Source organism: Tinamus guttatus, unplaced genomic scaffold, assembly GCF_059628265.1.
Source record: "Tinamus guttatus ecotype Peru unplaced genomic scaffold, ASM5962826v1 Tinamus_guttatus_pri_ptg001482l, whole genome shotgun sequence".
In the NCBI taxonomy this organism is placed as follows: domain Eukaryota; kingdom Metazoa; phylum Chordata; class Aves; order Tinamiformes; family Tinamidae; genus Tinamus; species Tinamus guttatus.
In genome coordinates, this window is record NW_028290016.1 from 19,639 (window position 1) to 43,686 (window position 24,048).

Sequence of the window (24,048 nt, forward strand, 5' to 3'; positions counted from 1 at the left end):
GTTACTTTCCATTATTTTTTATCTAGCCCATTTGTCTACATCCCCCCTCGCCCTCCCTTCCCTCCTCGCCGTGGCTCGGGCTATGAAAGCTCGTGTTTCCATTGGGCTAACAATCACGTCGGAGTTGTTAAACGCTATTAAATCGGATCACGCCGGTCACCGGACTGCGGTCGGCGAGCTCCGATATTTACTCGTGCCCATCAAACGGGAACGGAACCGCGGGAGCGCGCGGGGCCGGAGGGGACGAGCTTATCCCACCCGCGGTGCCCGCGAACGAGCGGAATCCGCCCGGATTTCCGAGCGAGTTCAAAGGGAACTCTCGAGCTGAACCACGAACGTGCCGCAATGTCTTTAATAAATCAATTACTCGTTGGCAGGGAAGCGGCGCCGCTTCTCCAAGCCTTGTCGTCGCCGCGGCCTCGCTGTGTTTTAAGTGCCCAAAAGCCACGGAGAGGGTAGAGCGAGCCAAAAGAAGGGCTCAAAACAAAGAAAAACTCCCGCTGTCTCACCAGGGAAGAAAAGATGCGGATAGAAACGTGCGTATTGCAAAAAAATCCCCGGGACAACCCGAAATAAAGTATAATAAGGCCGACCTGCTTGGCCGGGGGCAAACCCCGGTGCCCGGCGTGAATCCGCGCCGCGCGCTCAGCGCGAACGGGCACGAAGCGAATCCGCAAGTGATGAACTCCGCTCGGAGCCGAGGTCTCACACGCGGCGCCGAGAGCCTGGCGAGGCCATCAATTACCCGGCCCTGCTGCCAGAGGAGCAGAGAAATAGTTTTTCGGCCAAAAAAAGAGAAGATAGGGAAGGAACATGCCGCGAAGGAGGCATTAATTCTGCAAGCGGGGACAAGTGCCTGTGAAAGAGCAGGAGCGGCGCGGGCTGCAGCGCTTGGGTGTGCGGAACACGTCTCTGAGCGAGGAAGGTTGGGCCGTTCTGGGGGGGAACGGGGTGGCTTTTCTACCCACAGGTGTCCTGTTGCTAAGAGGAGCAACCGACCGCACCAGAAAAGCCCAAACTAGAAATTCAGAGGGTTTCAAAAACACCGTTTGCCTGCCCTTTCTGCACGTTTTTGCCTTTTTAAAGCTCCTTGCTTTCCGTTCCTTTCCCCTTTGCTAAATCACTCGCTGCAATTGCAGCAGCAGCAAAGACAAATGGTGAAAAGCAAAACCTCCCCAGTGCAAAGGCCCAGCAAAGCCAGCGCAATTCGGATCCTCCGGACACCTGGGCACTTGGCACGGCTGTGCCGCGTGCGGCTCCGCGATAGGAAAGGGGAGGTCGGAAAACGCACCAGGCGCCGGTCCAGCCACTCGCATCCCTGCGGCGCCCGGGGCTTCCATCCCCTGGTTTAGCACGGATTGGCACGGGACGGAAAACGCCGCCGTGCCAGAGAGGTGTTTGGGCCAACGGGCACTGTCTAGGCCCGACCAACTCATCTCAGGTAGGATCTGTGCCGGATCGCGAGGTATCCCTGCCTGGAAAAGATGCCAGGCCCTTCCTGCCGGTCCCGTTCCCACCTGCCAGGTGACACGTGGGCAACACAACTGCGGAGAGGTGGCCGAGGTGGCCTCCAACAAGCAAGTCCTCTCGGGTGGCCTCTTGCAAGTCCTCAGAGCGCCAATCCTCGGTCCCAGGCTTCCCATTCCCGACTTAACCCCAGGGGGACCATCCCGAAAATCATCTCTAAATGTCCCAAAGATGAGCCAGATTAAAGGACCAACCTGTAATTTATGCTCCAGACTCGGGGTTTAATAATGCAACAGCAAAAATCAATATTTAATAAAGCAAATGATGGGGAAAAACACTGAATGGGAGATGAGCGGCTGCTCCTCGCGTTTCCAAACCGGCAGCTCCCGCAGGAGAGTCATGAACGCGCCAGGGCTCAGCAAGGAGAGCAAGCGGCACCTTCCCGGGGCTAATCCGTAGGGATGTCGCATCCCGCGCTCGGGACGCTGCTACGAGGCCGTGCCTTGGCATGAGCTGGGCACGGAACCATCAAAACCGCGGCGGCCCCGAGAGCCGGACGCGGAGCGAGCGCTCGGAGGGGGATGCGAGCGCGGAGGACGAGCGGCTCGGGCTCCCTCCATTGGAGGCAGCCGAAAACTGCACGCGGCACCGGTGACGCGGGGCTCTCCGGAGCCGCGTGGTGCCCTTGGGTGCCCGGCAGACCCCTCCGACGCTCCCCTCGTCCCCTGCCCGCCCGCTCGCTCCGGCGGGATGATTTGTAGCCTGCGCCGGGATCCTTCCCCATGAAAGATGACATATAAACCGTTATCGCTCCGGAACAGCCGCATGCTATAAAACGCCCGGCAGAAGGATCTGGAAGGGCGCGCAGGGAGCGCTCTCCACCCCTCGCTGCAGAGGGCTGTGGCATGATGGGGACAAACCCGCCCCGGCGGCAGCACCGGAGCTCGGCCTCCCCGTCGCGGCCGTGCCCGCGTCCAGGCCGCGCGTCGTCATGGCGACGGGCGCGCGCGGTGACTGCAGCAGCGCGGCGAGCGCGCGCGCCACCGGCGTTCCCAGAGCCGCAGAGAGCCCCGCGGCGGCGCCGTGCCGGCCCGCCACCAAGCTCCTGCTCTCCCCCCTCCCCGCGACATGATCGCTAATTAATAAGAGCGCTCGGCTCTCCGTCTTCAAAGGCCTCCGCCGACACGAGCGAATTAATCCCCGCCGCGGAGTGGGGGACAATTATTATCTCTGCCGCGCAGATGTTAAACTGATCCGCGCCGGGGTCAAGCGACGCGGGGACGGGCAACGGCGCCGCGCCGGGCTCCCCTTTGCCTTCCCGGAGCCGGAGGATGCTCCGGCAGAGCGCGGCGCTCCGGCCGCTTTATCTCGGCACGCGCAGCCGCTCCGGGGGCGCCGGGCGAGGTGGCACCCGCGTGCACCGGCCCCAGGTAATTAGCCATCAAACGGGGCCCGGGGTTTGCAGATTAGCCGAGGCCGGCGCGGCAGAGGGAAAACTCATTTACGCCAAGCAAAAGGAGGGAGGTGACGAGTCGCTGCGGTGACAGCGACGAGAGCCAGACGGGGCCACGGACGCCGATAAAGAAACAGCCAAGCGCTAATATCCCCCCGCCGCCTTTTTCTTTTTTTTTCCTGCCTTTTTCTTCTTTTCTTCCTAGGCGCTCAAGTTCCACCATTTCCTATCATGCAAATGCGCGTGTCTAAGTGAGATTAAACTCCGGCAGGCACCGAGCCTCCCTCGCCGCGTCCATTCCCAGCACCGAGATAAGGGCAACGTCTCTTAATGCATCTTACGAGGCAGGGGCAGCGCTTTGCCGCCGCGCTGGGGACGGCTCCTTATCAAGACAAATAGGGTTTCGCAGCCACCGGCCTCCTGGACGCCGCCGCGTCCCTCCCCGAGCCCCGAAACACGGGGAACGGCCGCGCTCCGCGTCTCCGACAGCCCAAATATCCTGCAGGGAATGGGGAGATGCAGGGGGTGAAAGAGGTAGGACCGTAACGAAACAAGGGGGCGAAAACGGGAGCCGAAAGCGTCGTGTCCCCCGAGTCAGCAACCTTGCGGGCAGGCAGAGGTTGCCACTAAGGGGACATTGATCAATGGTCCCCTCCCTCCACTGGGGCCAGCCTAGGAAAAACTCCACCGCGTTTGCAGCCGAGCAGGATTAAGTTGGATATTAGCTATACATTTTCTAATTATAACGGGAGAAGAGCTGGCCTAGGGAGACTGAAGAATCTGCCTCGTCAGAGGTTTTCGCACGTGTTTGCCGGCGCCGACTCTGCCTCGTTGAAGGGACAGGGGCGAAATTAGCTCCAAAGGTGCCTTCCGTCCACCTATTTTGGGATCTCGGCCACCAAGGCAATCAATCTAGATAGAAATAGGTCCCGTTTCTCGTTATTTTTAAGCGATTTTCTCCCTCGGGGGAGCATCCCCAACCCACATAGCCTCGAGCGAGCTGCTTATCCCAAGAAATCCATCCGGAGCCGCGATAAATCATCCCGCTTTGCCTGATAGCAACTTCCAAGCCCACGGCCGATCGACTTGTAGCTTTAGAAACTCGGGCAGGCAATAAGAGAGCGCGAGATAAGCGGCGAGGGCCCGGGACGGCACCGCGTCTGCTCCGGCTCCCTGCTTAACGGAGACGGAGCGAGTCCGGCTCTCCGGAGCTCGCTCGATTGCTCCAAGAGGAAAAAGGAAGAGAAGGGCCGGGAGGGGAAGGAAAAAGCCCCGTTCCTCCCCTCTGCTATTCATTAGGCTGTCAATAACGCGCGGGCCCAGCGTATCGACGGCGGATTAGCTCGAGCCGGCTCTGTGTACAAGAGCGATGCCTTTTTAACCCAGCTTGTTTCCCAATCGATACGCCCATCAGCATTCGAAAATTAGCCCGAGATGAAATTCCGATACTCGGGATGGTGTGTCGCGCTAAGAGGCTGCTGGCCGCATCGCGGCAGGAGGAAGAAATAAAAGCTGCTGCTAGCAAGGGATTAGAAATTTTCCATTAATCCTCCCCCAGGCTGCCTGCACCAGGACCGTGCCGGTCCCCATATGTCCCTCTCGCAGCATCTTTTCTCCCAGCGCAAACTTTACTGTGAGCGTTGCCTCCGGCGAAGCAAAAAACATGGAAATATAGCAAGGAAACGCCAGCAACATGGGTACAACCGATTACTTGGGGAAACGGCTCTTCTGCTATCGGCGCCTGCTCTAGGAAAGTCAAGTAAATGCAACCGCCTGGACATCATGCAGCTCCACCGGGTCTCTCCAAAACAGCCCACGACTGCACTGGGCCTTCCAGGGCAAAGGGATGGAGAGAAGGGTCAGAGCGCCTGGGAAAGGGTGAACGGGACTTCAGGGGTGGATGGAGCGACGGGATCATGGGTAAAACGGGGCAAAAAGGTCGTGCAAGAACCGCGCTACCGAGCCGGCTTCGCGGCCCGCGGGCCTCCCTCTTACCTTGCACGATGAGGTGGACGCGCGAGGTCTTGGGGTGATTGTCTGTCTGCACGGAGCACGTGTAGGGCCCCTCGTCGTACACGTCCACGTCCTGGATCTGGATGCTGTACTGCGTTTTGGTGTTGGCCAGGAGCACCACGCGCGGGTCCAAGCACCACTTGTCGTTGCCCGCGTAGAGGATGCTGCTGCGGTTGAGCCAGGCCACTCGGGTCACCCGGTTATCCACGGAGCACCTGGGGGGAGACGGAGGCCGCGCGTTAGCCCGATGCTGCCCGTGCTCCCGTCCCCAGCCCCTCTCGTAACTCTCATGATTTCGAGTCGCGGTGCAAGCAGCAGTTGCATAGACCAAGCACGGCCGTTCTCCAGAGAGGACGGTGCCCATGTTGGATCGGCCACGCGCGAGCGCCAAAATCCATCCAAACTGGGGGCCTGTGAGATTTCCCAAAGAACTTTGCGATTCCTTCAGACTCGCAGAGACCAGAGAGCCCCCTGATTCCAGCTGAACTAATGAGACCTCCACCTAGGAGGATAAGGACAACAAGCCCGGAACAATTCAAGGCGAAGCTACTGCACAAGCCTGCCCTATAGCCCCATATCCCCAACGCTCCAATCCTCCTTTTCCACAACCAGCTCCATGCAAAACACCTAGAGCCAGGGAGCGGGAATGCCCGTGGCAATGCTTTGCCAAGGAGAGATGGATTTTTGAAGCTAGAACCCCAAATGTCGGTCCATCCTCCCTCTCCGACGCGAAAAACATCAGATAAATTAAGCAATTTTATTGCTGTTCTCTAATGATATTACGATAATAATAAATTCCATGTGAGCAGATTTTTACGAGCTACATAAAAAAGCAATAGATTTACCCTGGGCTGAACACCAAGATCTCTGTCCTTGCTGGCGCGGTCGCGTTACGACTTGAGCAGGCCCCAAGAACAGAACTCGAGATCCCATCCCCAAAGATGGTTTCATCCTATCTGTGCTCTGCCGCTTTTTGCTACGGCAGTCACCGAGACCTTGGGCTTGCAAAGAAAACGCGGGGGGATATTTGGCCCCCGACTTCGCTCCGTTCAACCAGAAAGACTCCCGCAAATGCAACGTTCAGCAGCAATGCAAAAAAAAAGACACCGTCCACCCCCAGCGCTAAAGCCACCTCGCAGAGAAGAGCCCAGGGTAATGAAAACCCAGACGTGGCTCGAATTCTTCGCACCAACCCCTTCTGCAGAGATTACCGCTGAGGGCCGACAAGCAGGCTGCACTAAGAATATATATTTCCTCTCTCCTCCGCGCGATTTTTTGGGGCTGAAACGCATCAGCCTGGAGATCCCTGGATAATAATGGAGCCAGGGAGTGTGTAATCCAGGCCTTCCTGCTATCACATCGGCATTTAAGCGCTTTTGAAAAGCGACGGGGCTCGGGTAACGCATGAGGTGCCAGGGAAATAGGCGCTTTCGCCCTTCACAGCGCCTGCTCCCGATCTCCCCTTATCGCCCGCGCGCGCTCTCCGACCCGGCATCGGGAAGCTTAAAGGCAGCCTCTCGCCTTCCTCCCCGGAGCCGAGCCATCCGGAGCAGCTCCCGCCGGGATGGATGCACCCCGGCCCTCCCGGATGGCATGAAGACGGGAGAGGAGGTGGCCTCGTGCTGCGGGGGTTGGTTTTTAATTACTGAAGTGCGCTAATTGGCGCCCGGCGCTCGTTGGCGTTGCTGCGTCCTCGCAACAGCCGCCGCGCGCTACGAACGATCGAGCCAAGCAGCCCGCCGGCGGGAGCTTCGCCGCCTGGATTTATCCCTGTGATTATCGCGTTTTATTGTTATTTATTAGGATTAATTAAAGGCCGGGCTGCGAACAACTCAATCCCGTCTCAGGCACCGCATCCCGCTCTGACGATATCGGTGCTCCAGCGCAAACCGAGGACGATCATAAATCCCCGAGCAAAGCGGGGACCCGAGAGCATCGAGCTCCGGGGCGCTTAGGATGCCACGGGGTCTCTCCTTAACGAGGCTGCGGAGACTCCTCGCCTCGTTATAATTTCCCCCAACGGAGCCCTAGGAGTCAGAAGCTGCAAACGTTCCGGCTCGTGTATTTACCAGAAAGGCAGCGGGGAGGGTCGGAACAAATATTAGAGCTACCTCCGGGTTGCAGGAAAACAGCTTCTTGCCCGGTGGCAGGGCCCTTCCTCTCCCTGCCCTTGGAACAGCTTTTCCAGGCTCTCCAGGCACCTCCTTTGTAGGGAGGGCGAGCTAACGCGTGTTTGCAAAGCACCTGATTGCCTTGACGGAAAGTTTATACATGCAAATGATTCGCGCTAATTGCATTAATAACAACACGCCGGGCTCGGAAAGATCCACCTTGGTTCATTGCCCGGGATATGCCGAGCTGCAAACGACTCCCGGGATGCTGCCTTAGGCCGGCGTACCGGCAAGGAAACATGGCAAAGCGGGAGCATCCAGGGAGCCGTGGACATGCAGCTCCCGCTGATATTCCCCTCTACGACTGCGAGAGAGCAACCCTTGGAGCTGCTCCTTCCAATGGGAACGGCGAGGGGGGAAGCGAGCGGCCACAAGGAGCGCTGCAAACGAAAGGATGAAGGCCACGGATGGAAGTGACGTTGGGAAAGAGGCCCGGGGAGAGCACGGGACCGAGTGTTGGGTATCAAAGGCCGCCGGAGACGCTTCCCGGCGGCCCGGGATGCTGCGGATCGGGAGCGCGGAGGATGCACGCACCGCGCACGTCCCGGCGTGCTCGCCTCCCCTCTCCCCTTGAGGACATCATCCTTAAAATATATTTCATTTCACAGCTGCATGATGGTACCACAAAATCCTGCGAATCCAATTTAAGAACAGATTACCTCCTCACTTACTTCATTTGAAGCAATTACATGTTAATTTTCATTGAGACCAGCCTAATGCATACCAATCTGATGCTGCAATCTCATTTGAATACTTGAGGGAACGCGACTCGGGCTCCGGGCTCGGGAGGCTCCTTTTTAAAGGGCCACTTCACATTTCCTTCCTTTTTTTCCCCCGGGTATTTATGGCGCTCCTCCCTTAGCGCTTCCAGCAGCTGGTGCCACTCGTGAGACCCACTCGAGAGGCCGAACAACGTTTGTGATTCAGTCCTGAACGAGGACAACACGGGAGCTTCCTCCTCACGCTGCCCTCCAAAACTCGGCCGCCCATCACAGATATTATGGACAACGGGATTTGGGATACGGGGCTTGGAAGCCAAGGGTTTCCAGCGCCCAGATCCCGGGGAAAGGGGTGGATCGCTCACCAAGCTAATGGCGAGCTCTCTTCCTCGCAATTAATAAAACAAAATTTAAAAAATAGCAACTGCATCCCTGCAGAAGCAAAGCGACAGGAGTGACTCTGCTTGCCCATTTCCCACAGAACCAGCTCGGTCCGGGTATGAGTCTTTGAACACGCATCCTTTATAGTTCCCCGTTTTGATGTCGCATCTGTAAGAATATATGGGTTTTTTTTTCTTCTTCTGCTCACCCCCTTCATCCTCTTAGGAGATGTCACCCTTTGAACTCTAATTTTTATTTATTTTGTTTTTCTAGGAAAAGCTTTTCTGACTCCCCATGGAGCATGGGAAGGATAAAAAAAAAAGCCTTCAAGAAGTGCCCAAGATTTAATTTTCTATCAGAGGAATGGAAAGAGAAATTTGCAGATGATCAAACAGATTCAAGTACCTTAAAAGAGAGGCCCAAGACGCGGCCACGCCGGACCTGTCAGCGAAGACAGGGAAGGAAACAGCCCTGGAAACGGGAGCGGAATATCTGGATGTTATCAGGACGGCACTGTATGATTTTCTCATTTGCAAGCGCCTCGCGGTGCCTGGGTCTCGAAATGAGTTATTCCTAAAGTGATTATTTGTTGTTGAAAATGTCATCCTGGCGGGAAATTCCGTTAAAAAAAATAAAGGAAAAAAAGACAAATCGCGGAGATTCCCCCCGCGGCCGCCCTCTCTTCTCAATGATAATAACCCAGCTCATCGCCGCGCTCCCGGAGAGCCCAACTCCGCGTTGGGAAGCGGCGCGTGGAAAGCGAGCGGTCCCCGATCCAAGGGTTTCTATGGAGCGCGCACGAGGCCGCCGTGATCAATCCGAGTACTCGGCTATTCCTCCTCTTAACCGCACTGCAAAAAGCCTCCCAAAAACACGCCCGGGGTTTCACGCATCCTGCTAAGGCCGTTCCCGTTTTTGGCCTTCTCAAAGTCACGCAAAACACCAGAAAAACTTACGGAGCCTCAGAAAGGGGAGGATTTTTAGACATCTTGTTGCCGCATGAAATTACCCAAGGTCCAGGGAAGGATTAGATGGTTTTTTCTGGATAAAAACAGCACCTGAGGCTCCACCACACAAGGCTGAAACCCTGGAGAAGGGCCCAGCTCACGCACACGCGCTCATATAGGCTCGCTTGCCAACGAGCCTATAGAACAGGCAAAACCCCATTTTTTTTCCCCAAAAAAGGAAGGTTTGCCAGAGCGAGGTGGGGATTTGATAGCCCGAGAGGCTCCTTGGCTTCCCCTGCCTCCTCCTCCAACACCTTGTGCACGTTTTTCTTTTTTTTAAAACCAGAATATGAATGTGTTTATTTATAAATCGAAATTCAAACTAATTATTAGCTGGAGGCTTTCAAGTAAAAATGTAGGTCATGCAATATTATGTGGGATAATAGCAATTGTTTCAGCTCCAGGAAGCGCATAAGTAATGGAGAGCGGCGCGGCGGAGCGACAAAGGGCCCTTCCCATCCGCAGGGGGATGTTCATCCCCAAAACTCGCTGAAGTTCCAGAGGAAACCTCGGGATAGGTCCCAAAGCCTTCCGATTTCTGCCCGCGGCCCGGGTCTTGCATGCCAAGGGGAGCTGCTCATAGGGAAATCGGTTTTTCAGCAAAAAACCCTCAGCAGCCAGCGAGATTTGGGGAGTTACGGCGCTTGTCGTCACCGTGGCCGAGTTCTAATCTCCATTTCAACTCGCGAAAGGTTTTCTTTTCCTGCAGAAATACAAGGATCTCTCCCCCCATCTCGGAGCTCATCTCTCCTAAAGAAGCTCGCGCGGCGATCATCAAAAATAAGCCCTCCGAGCCTAAGCTCGCTAACATTCATTTCGCCACTGCTAATGCCGGACTTCTTACCGCTAATCCTTAAGTATATCCTTAAATAAGAATGACAGTACCTGAAGCGCCTAACAACCCCGTATCATAAACAGAGACAGCCTCTGCATGCCTAATTTCCTCTGCCACATGAGAGCTGACACTAATCCGAGATCCTGAGTCCCGGATATCTCCGGCTTAAATACTATCACCTTGCTCACCTTGACATTACAAGGCGCCTCGAACTTTTCTGGTCCTGCTAAACTTCCCAAACTGCTTTTCTGAACCACGGGGGTGTGCAGAGGGTGACCCCAGTTAATGCAAAAAGCTCCGGAAAAGCCTCGGCCGATCCTTGCGCGGCTCTTTGCTATGGGAAACCGGGCACGCTGCCGCTAACGGGATGCAACTCTTGCTAGCTCTGAGATCCTGACTTTCCGAGGGCTCCAAAGCAGCCAAGGGCAAGGAATGGGCCCCCCTGGATTCGAGAATATCCCTGCCTGAGTAGGAGCATCACATTGGCCTCGCCACGGAGCCGCTCGCATCCTCGCGCGGCGCCCGGGCCGCTTTGTTCTCTGCAATAATTCATAAGGACGTTTCTCCCGCTGCCAAACCCTAGATTACAACCGAGCGCTTCACAACCTGCCTCGTTCTTCCTCAGGCTGCAGCTCCCTGCGACGTGGGTTTCCTTATGGGAAGAGCAGCCCCGTGCACCCCACTTCATCCCTCCTCCAAAATCCCTCCAAATCAAGGCAGGACGACCCCAAAACACATCAGAGAACACATCAGAAGCCACCTCCGCTTTGCAGCTACGGTTTTGCAAGCGGAAGACGCGGGGCTCTGCGGCCGCGAGCGCTGCTGCGCTTATTCCCTACCTCGCAGGAGCCCATAAGAACAATTCGCCGGCTCCTTCCTGTCTTTAATCTGTCTCCATGGGTACAATAAACAACTACAAATGGAATAACCATATCAAAAAGGGGCCGGGAGGAGGGCAGCGAAGATGCGGTAATGCAGAGATACCGGCAAAGGCTTTTAAGAGCCATACATGCTAATTACGGTGTTAAGAATCCGCCAGTCAAAGGGGCTGGATATTAAATGGAACCGGCTCGAGATGACAGGCTGAACTGGATTTTAAAAAAAATTATTTATTAAAATGCTCTGGATACAAATCAATGTTCTTAGTTCAAAACGTCCGATTGTCTCTGCGGCTTTGATCTGCGGAGCACTCGGAGCGGCGAATGGGGAAGGTCGTCGCGCTCCCCTCCGCCCGCTCGCTAAGTGACTCCACTCCAAAGGGGCCCTGCAAGCTCCATCGGGGACGAGCTGCATTCCAGGGCGAGCTCAGGGCTCTCGTGTGCACGGAAACGGGCGCTGGAGCATCCCAGGAGCGCGCAACTCCGCGTGCAAACCACGCACCTTGCTGGAGTTCACTCCGCTTTGCTCCCAGGCCACCTCCTTCCTTCCCGCTTTATCTCTTCCGACTTTTAATTTTTTTTTCCCTGATTATTTCTCCTTTTTTCTTTGACAATGCCGAACAATTTTGCTCTCGATAACACGCGAGTTAATTAAGCCGTGATCTCCCGCAGACAGGTTGCTACACGGAGATAAGCGGCGGCTTCTGTTCGCCGCAAACAGCCGCGCTCGCTGCCCGGCTTCGGGGGATTTGCTGCTTTTGTCCCGGCGACAAAACCAGCGTGGCCAAATCAAACCTGCACACGGCGCTTTCCCTGCACGGACAATGCCAGGATGCACCCACAGATGCTCAGGAGAAGCATCTGGGGATGCTCAGAGCGGGTGAGCTATAAAACGGGTCCCAACCCTTGACCCATCTCTGCAAGCAAGGCGAGCTAGAGCCAGGCCTGCAAGGAGACGCTCGCAAGCATCCTAAACACACACGAAGCCAAAACCACTGGAAATTCATCCGGATGGAGGGGCTGGAGACACTGGCACTTGTGCAGCCCCCATGACCCCTCCAAGGCGGCTCTGCTGACAACGCAATTACGGGACATCGTCAGCGCTGCGCCAGGAGCCGCTCATTAAATCTGGGTGCTCGGGCCTGGGGAGGAGGAAGGTGGAAAGGCGGGGGTCCGTTTTTTTATTTTTTTTATCCCTGGAAAATGTGCTTTTAACGATTTCAAATCCTTTCAACCCAATTAGGGCTCGCTATTCCGATTAGGGACTCGGAGCTATTGTGCGCTGCTGCCATTACGTGGCGGCCCGTGGAAAAAAATTAGCACCTGGGGAGGCTGCGCCGGGAAATAAATCTTTCCCTGACATTTTGGGACCAATTCTTGGCCAATTAGAGGGCGCTTCGCTGTGCGGGTAATGCGCTCGCCCCGCTGCAAAGGCCAAGAAGGGAGCGGGTGCGCGCGATCCGAGCGGGAAGGGAAAAGGACACGGCAACCGCGCGCGGCGGCAGGGCCCTCGCTGCTCTTTAGAGCCTTCCTTGCTACCTCCCGGGGAGCTCGCGCGTGGGCACGGGCCGGGGTGACGTCGCGTGGGCATCTTGACGCAACTTGGAGCAGTTGGGTCATCGAGGGAGGTGATCCTGCCCCTCTACTCAGCCCTGGCGAGGCCACATCTGGAGTACTGTGTCCAGTTCTGGGCTCCACAGGACAAGAGGGATGTGGAGCTGCTGGAGAGAGTCCAGCGCAGGGCTACAAGGATGATCAGGGACCTGGAACATCTGCCCTATGAGGAGAGGCTGAGGGAGCTGGGCCTGTTCAGCCTGGAGAAGACAAGGCTGAGAGGGGACCTGAGCAGTGTCTAGAAGTACCTCAAGGGAGGCCGTGAGGAGGATGGGGCTGGTCTCTTCACACTGGTGGCCACCGACAGAACCAGAGGAAACGGCATCAAACTGAAACACCAAAAGTTCCACAGGAACTTAAGGAAAAAATTCTTAACAATGAGGGTGACAGAGCCTGGAACAGGCTGCCCAGAGAGGTTGTGGAGTCTCCTTCTCTGGAGATCTTCAAACCCGCTTGGACACAGTCCTGTGCCACGTGCTCTAGGTGACCCTGCGTGTGCAGGGGGCTGGACTAGATGATCTCTGGAGGTCCCTTCCAACCTTAACCATTCGATTATTCCATTAGCTAATGGAATTAGCGCAGGGCTTTAATTTGCCTCTTGCTGCTTCAGCCGCCGGTAGCAGCGCCAACAAGGCGCTGTTTGCTCTGCCTTCCCGCGGGACCCGCGCGCTTCCCACCATCTGGAGGGAGCGAAGCCGGCTCCGACGCGACCCCGCGAAGCGGCTCCGCTGCGAAGACGCGCGCGCGCCGCCACCAAAGGGGAGCAAGGCCCAAAGACCAGCCCTGGAGCAAGCCACATCCTCCAGTGCACCACGAGCAGCTGCCTAGAGCCCTTCCTAAGTCACGAACAACACGCACGGGCTCCAAGATCACGGTGGAGGTTGAGCTTCACCCTTTGCAAGTGCGTTTTTGGCTGTTTTTAATCAGCACCTTTTGCATTTAAAACAATTTCTCCCCCGTAACCTTTCTTTTTACATTTGTTTTATACCAGCGATAAACCTGCAAGCTCCAGAGCAAACAGAAGAATACTTGGATTTTCGCCGCCGCGAAAGAGGCCGAATATTTTCCCGGTTTTTAAACCTGGTGACATTTTGAAATGTTGCGCCGGGCCAGCTGAACCCAAGCGTTTTTTTTCCCAGGAATGGCCACCATCGGAACAGGACTTTGCACTTAACCTGTCCACTTCCCTTCCATCCCTTCTCCTATATATATATTTCCCTCCACTTCTCCTTCTTGCAAGCACAGGTTGCGCTCGGCAGCACCGTACGTTGCATGGGAACATGCAACACCGCATGGGAACACTGTATGTTGCATGGCGCAGTTCCCCTTGGATTGCGCCGCTTTCGGAAGGGCTATAGGGATTCTCCGCTCCAAAACCACGCCGTTTCCCCCCATTTTGGCGCCGAGGAAGCGGACGCGAGGGGTTAACGCGCGCGGGGCTCAGTGATCTGAATGGAATCCCCCTTGGTGCTCGCAAAGCTAAAAATAATCTTAAATTGCTTCCCCAGGTATCGCTCTCCCGTCCCTCGGGGGAATCAATCACAGCATCAAAGAAAAGGGAGCTCCAAAGGGCTCTGTCAGATGCAGAAATACCCGCGCGTGATAACAACTGCAGCAAATAATGTAGTCAGCAAACCCCCCTTCCCTTCCTTTTCCTTTTTTTTAAAAAAAAACTTTTTTGCGGGTTTGCTCAGGAATGAGTGGCAGACACCTCAAATTTAATTTAATTAGCACTTCCTCGCTGCCTGGAAATGGAGCTTTTTTTCCAGCCCTGACAGTTTCATCCTTTGCTGGCTTCCTTCAGCTAACATTGACTGCTTCCCCCTGTGCTTCTAATGGACCTGAAAGCCTCTTGTTACCTACTTTATTTGTGCGCCCGTAGACTAAAAGCTGCGGGGGGAATAGGCTCGGCTGGCGAGGGATGCAGCAGGAGCAGCAAGCGGCTTGCGCGCTTGCTTGCCCTCCGTCCTGGGGAGACGCTGATGCAGCCCCGTTTTCCTTTAATTGCATTTATTCCTCCCTAATTCAGAAGTGGAAACGAAGCGGTGTTTAAAACACCCATTGCAAAGTGGCCCTTGGGGGACTCGGCCCCAGAACGTCCCGCCACGAAGCTTGCAAACGCCGAGCGCACGACCTGCCCGCGCGGAAAGCAAACGCCAAAAACCCGGCACGAGCCTCCCTGCTCTGCAAGTTCTCTGAACGCATCCCCTTCCTGCAAGGCAGGAATTAGTTCATCTAAAAATGCACTAATTACCCTCCACGGTGAATGCTGCCCGGTTGGCACGCGCGGGATCGCAACAAGCGTGCGCGATGCAACTCGTGCATTCGGTCACTAGGTGCATTCGGTCATTAGGTGCATCTGGGCCAATAATCAAGCAGTTCCCTTCATTTGCAGATCTCCTTTTCCAAACCCTCTGAGAAACGCACACGGTTGCGAAGGCAAATGTCAACAGAAAACATCATTTGGAAAGAAAGACCCGAAATGTTTGTTTTGAAAAGGGGCTCCAAAAATGGACCCTTTCCAGGCTTTTTAATTTCGCCCTCTTTCTTGGCTGAAAGTCTTCGCCAGATTTGGCAGGGGTTCGCAGATGGCGCTCACTGCCCTCAAACTGATTTTGCAGAGAATCAGCTATTTGTCCAAAAAATTAAAAAAAAAAGAAAGAGAGAAAACAAGCGCAGATTTGCTGGGCTCTAACCCGCTCCCACGCTCCCCTCTCTCGAGCTGCAATAAGCAGCTCTCCTATCCCGCAGAAAGGACCAGAGCCAGAGGCCAAGCGCACCGCAAAGCTCGCTTGGAGCAACGGGCAGCGCCGATGGGCGAAGAGCATCATCCTCTTCCTCGCTCCGGAGCTGACGGAGGATGCAGAAGCGCGTCCTTGCTGCCTGCCCTTTGCCTGCTTCCCGTCAGAGCTGTCTTGCAGCAAACTAAATCTAGCTTTGCGGTGCGTAAATATCTTCCCCTCCTTGCCCATAGTTGCCTGATGCTGCTACTGACCAAAAACAGGAGCGTTTTGACTTTTTTTTTTACACTTCCGTGACCTGCAAAGTCCGCGGATCTCCTGCTTTGGGAATGCCAGGTCTGGAGGAGCTGCCGATGGGGACCGTGCTTGTTTGCGCGCCTGATCGGCGGTGCGGGGTTTGCACAGCTTGGGAGGAAATTGGCCCTTCCAACTCGCTGCTGCCACTGCCAACTCGTGCTTCCAGCCCAAGCTCCTTGGAAGAGCGACCGTGGCCCAAAAAAACACTGCAGTTTGGGTATTTCTGCCCCCAAAACGCCCTCTGGAACGTGTCGGGAAGGACAAGCGCTGCAGATGCTGCAAACCTGCCGGGTGCCAACACGCTGGCCCGTTGCATTGCCCCGTGGCCAATGCCAAGGGCAAGAAGCTGGTGGCACCATCAAACCCTCCATCCACCAACAACTCCTCTTGGGGCACCCCTCCTCCCAAGCCATTGGCTTTTCCAAGTGTAAATCAGCAGGAATTTATCCCAGGCACAGACGAGGAGCAACGCAGGGGACGGATGTGTGGGGAGAGGAGAATGAATTGGGCCGGGCTGCCTCTCCAAGGCACAAAACCAAGCAAGAAAACACACTGGGAAGCGAGCGCCGAAGCCCTGGAATAACGAAACGAGGAGCCAACAAGTGCGCGGACGGCCCGTCCGTCATCCCGGCCGCCTCCCTCCCCTCGGAGCGCCGTTATCCATCACCCTCACGGTGCGAGCGGGACCGGAGCGGCTCTCCGTCTCGATAAGCTTGACGGAGCCGGGCCCGGTGACAGGGTCCGCCTTTTCCCGAGGATAAAGTGCCATTTCCATGGAGCGCGCCCGCGCGTTTCCATCAGCCGGGACAGAATGAGGATGGGAACGGCCTGTCCGCTTCCCCTCCGCGGCGGCGGCGCCTTTTGTCGCTTTTCGCTTTTTTGAGGGCAAAATCTGGGCTTTCGCCTCCGCTCGGATTTATAAACGCCGCCACCACCAAGGCCCTGATTAAGATTCCCGGCATGCCGCAGTTTGCAAAAATCACCATTCCGGAGCACAACAAGCTCCGGGGAAAGTCTGGAGCGCACGAGGGTTTGCTGTTGTCCAGGGGATTAGGGGGGAATTTGGCAGGCTCCCCTTTCCCTTCCATCGCACTCATGTCCTCCCTTTTCCAAGGAGCCCGCTTTGGAGCGCTCCGCTTTCTCCCCCGGGAGCTGCTTGGTTTTTAATGTCCCCTTTTGTTCTCCCCACACTGCCCCTTTCATTGCCTCTTACTCAGCAAAACGAGTGGGAACAACCGGCCACCGGTTCCCACAAGAGGAAAGAAGAGGGAAAAGGAGGAAAACGTGTTGCCGAGACAAATTCTCTCGCTATCAACCTCCCTCCCTATCCTTCTGCCCCAAAAAAGCCGTGCACCTCCACGCTCAAACGCAGCACGTGCCCTTTGGGTGTAAAACAGCACAATCCAGCCAATCCCGCGGAATACCAGCAATCCGGGACACCAAACGCTGGAAAGCAGCGGGTTCCCGGGGAGAAAGCGATCCAACGGAGAAGCCTTCGCCCCACGCGCTGCAGCCAGACGAGTCACGTCGCCGGCAACGCGAGGAAAACTTCCTCCCCGGCGAGCACGAGGGAAGCAATAAAGATCTCCGACAGCACCGATAAGCGCCAAGGTCACCAGCTTCAGGGCGCGCTCCTCTGACAAGCGAGACTTTATGGGCTTTCAAAAAGAAATCTCTTTTTTCCCCCACTTTTTTAAGTATATCCGCGAACTCTGCGGCAGGTTCAAACCCCGGGTCCCCGGGCCGGGAAGGGGAATGAACATCCAAGGGGTTTTTCATGTGCTGTGCCGAGGCCGGACGCGCACCACAGTGCAGCGCGTTCCCAGCAACAGGAGTCAGAACAATGGGAGAGAAAAGGCAGGAGAGGATCCAGCCGGGATCCGCTTGGATATCCGCTGGCGCCGGGATAGCCCCATGGAGCCATGGACAACGCGCGCTTGCTGCAGGCCACGACAGCCACCGGCGCTGGGGAAAAGAGGGGAGCCCTAAGGCCACCTCCGCGCTCAGGCTCCCGCTTTCCTCCCCGTGCAATGCAAAAAATAACCCCCCGAGGGCAACCGGGCCCCTTTGCACAGCCCTTCTTCCCGCCCCGGCACTCCAAGGGTTATTGCTCACAGCGTGAGACAGGAACGTTTGCGCAGAAAGGGAAAAAATCCCCCAAGTCAGTACATTAACGTCCCGCAATGAAAAATAGTTCTGTCTAAATACGCTCAAGGTAATTCAGAACACATTTGAGGTGATTTCAGACTCTAAAGTCTGCCTGTAACAGCGTTTCAGGCTGTGTTTACCAGCGCTTTCCCCCTCCGCTTGCATTTTTTCTCCCCGCTCCTTGTTATTTTTAAAACATTTGCGCAAGGACCAAACAACATGATCACGGCTGGAGGTGGGAAGCAGCTTGGCGGGAGGCTCTCCGGCCCCTCCGGAGCTTTTCCCAGCCCGTTGCAGGACCTCGAGTCCCGCGTCCCAAGGAAGCATCTCGCCCCGTGACGTACGAGCAGCATCGCGGGCATCGACCAGCACCAGGAGAAACTCCACAAGTGGCAACTCGGACTCGGACCCGGGGCAAAAACAGCCCGAGACAGGCGAGTTCGCTGCACCTCGAGCTACTTGTGCTCATCAAGCACAGGCTTGGGAAAGGAACAAAGAGACACAGCTCGAGGAGACTCAGCTGCTTTGGAGGAGCATTTATTTATTTATCAATTAATGTATCTATTTTACCGTGTGGTTTCGTAGCATCTTGCAAACAGGGAGCCATAGGATCCCTCCAGCCACTCTGCCCCTTACCCATCTGCTAAGCAGCCATTCCGCTTCATTTTCGACTGTTTTTCCTCCCTTTTCCAGGGCAGTCATTTCCAACACAGCTGAAATCCCGCAATTTCATGGCAAGGACATCGCCATTAACGATGATGGCGGTAATAGCAACGCTCCCACCAGCAGATTTCGACCCATTTTTGCCCTGTCTCCTGCAAATACCGTGCACGGGGGCCAAGCGAGCTGCTGCCTGCGGGGTAAGCGAACACTTGCCAAAACCGCTCCGGGCCAAGCAGCCTAGCCCCAAAAATGCCGCTTTTGCACCCAATCGCACGCATTACTCACACGCTTTCCCCCCGGGCGGCAAAATGCTCCTGTTTCAAGGAATTTCGGGGGTCAAACGGAGCCTCCAAATGAACGACATGGGGTTAAGCGGTCCCCGTTTTGCCGCAGCAACATTGACCGCTGCAGGATTTACGGCTCGCGCAGCACCCGCCGCTGCCATCGCCGCGCATCACCGTTATGAAGTTGTTTCCCCTTTCTCCTCCGCAGCCCCCTCCTTCCCTCCTATAATATTTAGTCTGCAGCTCTGCTTATTTACATACCTAATTTCGGTTCTGTTTGCAAACACAAATTAGTTTTTGTGCAATTACTTTGCGCGCGGACACGGAGTTGATCCGCTCGGGCGGTTTAACGGCGCCGAGAGCGACGGCACAGGACCATATGGCTCTCTATATATAATCACAATATTACCTGCACATATTAGTTACATAAGAGCTACGTTATAATTAGAGCGGTTCAAAGAGGTTCAAAGAGAAAAACAAGAGGGGGAAAAAGGGAGAAAAAACAAAAGGGAATGAAGGGAAAGGGAAAAAGGAAGAGGAAAGAAAGGAAATGCAGAAAAGGGAAAGAAGAAAAGAAGGAAAGAAAAAAAGGAAGGAGAAAAAGAAAAAAGGCAAAGGAGAAAAAGGAAAATGATTCCCCGAGCCCCTCACCGGGGCAGCGTGCGCGAACGGCGCTAGGCAGCGGATTGATTTTCTGACAGAACTGAAAAATCAGGTGAAAATTTTGGGGGGGAGTCAAATTAACTTTTTATTCAACCAGAAAATAAGAGTTTTGTTGCGCTGACAGATCTGCTGCCCTGTTCTCTTCCTCAGCTGGTCTTTCTCTTTAACCTTACTAATAGCAGCTTGCTACACATAGGGGATGCTGGCAGGGAAGACCCATGAGCAGCATCGTCACCGCGACCCGTTTGGCCACCGCTTGTCCCGGGTAAAACTCCCCCCAGCCTCTTCCCAAGGGTCTTTCCCAGCTTTCTATGGGACCTGGAAGGGCTTCCGAGCCTCTCGCCCGGCCCCACAGGCGCCGCATGAGCCGTTTTCCCTGCTGCTTGCAAAATGGCCTGTATTTATATAATGCATTTCACATTCAAGCCGCCTCCGAGAGTGCTACACAAATATTAATTACCGAGCCTCGGGTGGTAAATTATAAATATCCGTTCTCTCAAGATCAAAAAATTCTACGTTTAATAATAATACAGGGGAAAAAAAGCCCAACAGACTGCATGGTGGCACCTCAAGTGCTCCAGGCTTGCAATAAAATGGGATAGACCCCGGAGAGCGCCTGGTACAGCAGGAACAAGGGCTGGTGTTTAACCAACAGGCCCCTGAATTAGACTCGCAGCTTCAGAAAATGACACTGGGCAACAAGACCCCGGCAAACAGCTGCCAAACTACAGAGGGGCTTCATGAGTTGGCTCCAAAGCTGGACAAGGCAGTAGCCTTGGAGCAACCAAAGCTCAAGGACACCTTTAGAAACTACAGTTGCTGCTTCAGGGGCCCCGAGGGTCTGACACTGGCCTCGGTTTGACCCTCAGCAACATCTGGACGTGCCAGATTCCTCAGCTGGAGACACGGCTCCCAAACCAGCCCTTGAAGAAACCCATAGACCCCAATGACCACCCGGTCACTCTGCTGAGACCGCGGGCTCCACGGGAGCCTCCCGGCCTGTCCTGGAGATGATAAACAGGAGCTCTGTCCTCTATTTGCTGCCTCGGAATATTACCCTCGAGCAAATCACTGCAGGGCTGAGCCCCTGCTAAATAAGTTTCTATGAGGACCTCATTAGCTGACCAAGCCCCAGGATCTATTTGCCGGCGAACTCTGACTTGGGCCAATCCAAAATCTTCCAACATGGGTTTCCACCAGCCTCCATACCAGTGGGGACGCTGGCATTGGGAATGACCACTCCTGTGACAACTTATCCCCATGCTCCTCAACCCTCGGGATGCAGGGATGCAGGATGCGACTGTAGCATCGGGTCTGCTCTGCTGCTCGGCTTCGCTCCTGTTTTTTTCCCCGCTTGGAAATAAAAGTCCACCAAGTGGAGCGTTTAGGGCTTGGGATTTTTTGTTGCTATTCTTTGTAATTTGATTTTCCTCGCTGCTGCCTGCTGGCCCCCCACTTTTTGCGCAGATCGCGGCAATCAACGGAGAGGACAAACCCCAGCTTCCCAAGGCGAGGGAGGCAATCAGAGGCGGCGGAAAGGACACGCCGGGAAGCCGATGGAAATTGGAAATAACGTTTCCAAAAGCGGGGCGCTTTGCCGGGCGGTGGGAACAGCGCACGCTGCTCCGCTCGCCACCTCATTTCAAGGCTGGTGCCTCCAGCTGCCTCCTCACGCCACCCTTGCAGAGGAAAGGGGGCTTAATTTGGTGTCCGTTTAGTGAGAAAAAGCACGGAAGGAAGCAGAGAGGGACAGGAGGGAATGCCTCCAAACAGAGATTAAGAAATAATCCCATATATTTACGCAAAGGACAAGAGCAACTGCTACTTCTGAGATGCATTGGAGGATGACCAAGGAGAAAAACCACCTTTCCCCTCTTTTTTCTGTCTCAGGAACATGCCTTGGGGCACAGCCCATGTCTGCCTTGGTCTATGGGATGTTCTCAACCATCCCGGCCACCGCCATCGCTTCAGAGGACACGGGAGCCAGCACGCCGGGCTTCCAAAGGGCCAGCTCTCCATCTCATATCCAATAACCCATGGCCCAGTCTCCTACGCCTCTCCCAAAGAGCAGGGATAACGAGGAGCTCCTACAGGCTAAGTCAAGATGTGGGTAGTCAAACAATATAATATTAACAGCAAGACCGGCTTCCTTCTCACCCATCCGCAATCCCTGTGATTCCTCCCCTAGCCCCAGCTGTGGTCGATGGGTCCAATTTCACAGCTGCTCAGTTCCAAATTGGCCTCGTGCTTCACAGCTGTACTTGGCCTCTTGTATTTGTTTACCATCAGCTTTAATTAAGAGAGGCTTTGTCATTAGAGGCCCCCGGGCCTCCGCTCCTTGCGTATACCTTGCTCAAGACCAACATTGCCAAGGCGATTGCCACCTTGGACCAGTGTCCTCCTCCACTGCCTGGTCCATGAGCTGCCTCCAGAGGAAGACCAGGCAAAGGGAGACGAGGAACATGGAAAGACGCCCACAGGACAACGCGTCAAAGCGTTGGCCTTGGCCAGGCCTTTCCGGACTGCTCTCGCTGAGCTGCGAGGCAGAACCGAGCGGGAGAAATCAAAGCCGATTCCAATCTTATTATCCAACGCGGCCCTATCAGCTGAGACAGCGGCATTTATCACATTAATAGGAAGGGTAGAAGAAAACTGGGATCCTGTCCAACGAGAGCACTTTATCACATGTTGCACTGTCTTACAAATCCAATTATCACCAGTCGAAGGTCTTAACGGCCCTCCAATAGTGACTCTGGAAATCTTAAAAGACTGGAAAAGCACTTGTCCGGAGGCTGTTGCTTTGCCACTGCCAGGACACGGGGAGAGGAGCTCTGCCAGGAGACCCAAGCAGCTCCATGAGTTGTCACTGGAAAGGGCGGAAGGAAGGCAGGAATACAGCGGACATGGAAAGGCAGGCCAGCCCGGCACGGGGAGAAACAATTTTCCCCATTTGCGATACTGCAAGCAAAGCAAAAAAGAAAACAACCGCTCTTTCCTGTTGCTCTAATCACCGTATCTTAAATAATTCAGCCCCTGCACGTCTGCCTTCCACTCACCGCTACCTAAGTACGTTTTAGCGTCTCTCTTTCTGCCCCAGTTCAGCCAGCGCTTGTGGTCAGGAACGACGGCCGGGGGAATTCATCACAGCAGGACAGGCTTTTCATTTGATTCTACTCCGCTGAGCATCTCGAAACCGCAGCTCCTGCTTTTGACCGCCTTCCGGCCCACGCAGCCATCCCGGTATTCCCAGCGGCGCGGAGGCACCTCCGGAAGGCCCGGCGGGCCCAGCGCGCGGGCACCATTTGCGCCTGGTCTCTGCAAGCCCCCTTTGAACCTCAGCAGGGGATGGAGCTAAAATGGGCATCTTGGCCATATGTGACAGACAAGGTGCAGGAGGGTGGAAAATCCGGGGTTTTGGCTCAAACAAGAGCAGCTCGGAGCGGGCACGGAGTTTTTCCCGGATTGCCGTGCACCACCTTGCACCAGCGCAGCGGGTTCCCATAAATCTGGATTATTCCTGCCCATGGGGAACCTGCTCTCCATGAAGCTGCCTTCGCAGGGGGTTTATTCTGCTCGGGTTGAGGTCTGCAAAGGAGGAGCAGCTGCAGCCATAGGAAATCTCCTGCTCCCCAGCACGGCGATGAGCCAAAGCATTCCCAAGCTATAAAGCCGATCCACGAATCCCTCTCCCAGCTCATGCCTGGTGTTTCTGCTAAATAAAGCAGCAACCAAACAAGTTACATTGGTTTCCTGGGCCTGGCTGGTGGCCATGGCAGAGGGGACAACCTGAACGGCACGACCAACGCCGGGGAGCAAGGGGTCTCCAGCACCCTGCGCTTAGTTATTTAAGGTGATTTAATGGTCGTCATTCATTATTAATCATGATTATTGCAAGGATGCCTATGAGCTAGACACGGCACGAGCAGCGAGCGGAAAAAACTCTTCTAGGTCCCTTCCAGGAATATCTGCATCCCTGCCCAGCCCGGCTAGAAAAGGGGGAAAAGATGCTCCCTTCCTGCAGGGATCGGCCCCAAAAGATGCCGGGCAGGAATAAATCTAGTGAATTCACAAGGGAGGGGAGAAAAAAAGGAAAAAAAAAAAAAACTAAAAAAAAAAAACACCAAGTTAACAGAGCGTCATGAATGTTCAGGGCAATAAATAGCATTTTTAATAAGAGCCGTAATGCAAATTTATGTCAGCACCCACAAAATATTACAGATGGTAGCTCGTGCGGCCTTTGTATTAAAACCAAAGTAAATTACATTAGCCTAAAACAATAAATGAAATTATAAAGCATAAAAGGAAATGGCCTTTCCCAGCTGCAAGGGCACAACTCTGAGTGCGGACCCGAGGGTCCCGGGTTCCCACTCCGCAACCGCAACTGCACAAACTTCCCAATGGAAACAGACCCGATGGGCACAGCTTGAGGTCTCCAGGACCTCTGTGTCCACGAGGGCTCTCCCAGCCTCGCCAAGAGCTGGAAAACAGGTAAAACAGCAAGAAACGGGGCTGCTGAGCTCCGCTTCTCTCTGTGAAATATCTTCCTTGCCCTTCATTTCTCACAACTTGGGGAAAATAAAAAAGATAAAAAAGGGAGAAAGAGAAGAAAAGCCCAAGAGCGCAGCCACCTCCTGTCTCCAAGCCTCTCGAGCGCTGGAACGGGCACTTCATCTTGTCCGCTATTATTATCCGTCCTGGAACGACACCCTCAGCG

General features: G+C 55.0%; 1 protein-coding gene across 1 annotated transcript in view; it reads right to left on the reverse strand.

Annotated features, from left to right (window-relative positions):
- LOC104575963 (protein CEPU-1) overlaps positions 1-24,048 on the reverse strand; it is a 49,354-nt gene that overhangs the window by 10,949 nt on the left and 14,357 nt on the right. The window contains exon 2 of the mRNA XM_088539202.1: positions 4,916-5,148. Coding sequence (XP_088395328.1) covers positions 4,916-5,148 — 233 coding nt within the window. The remainder of the gene's footprint in view (positions 1-4,915; positions 5,149-24,048) is intronic.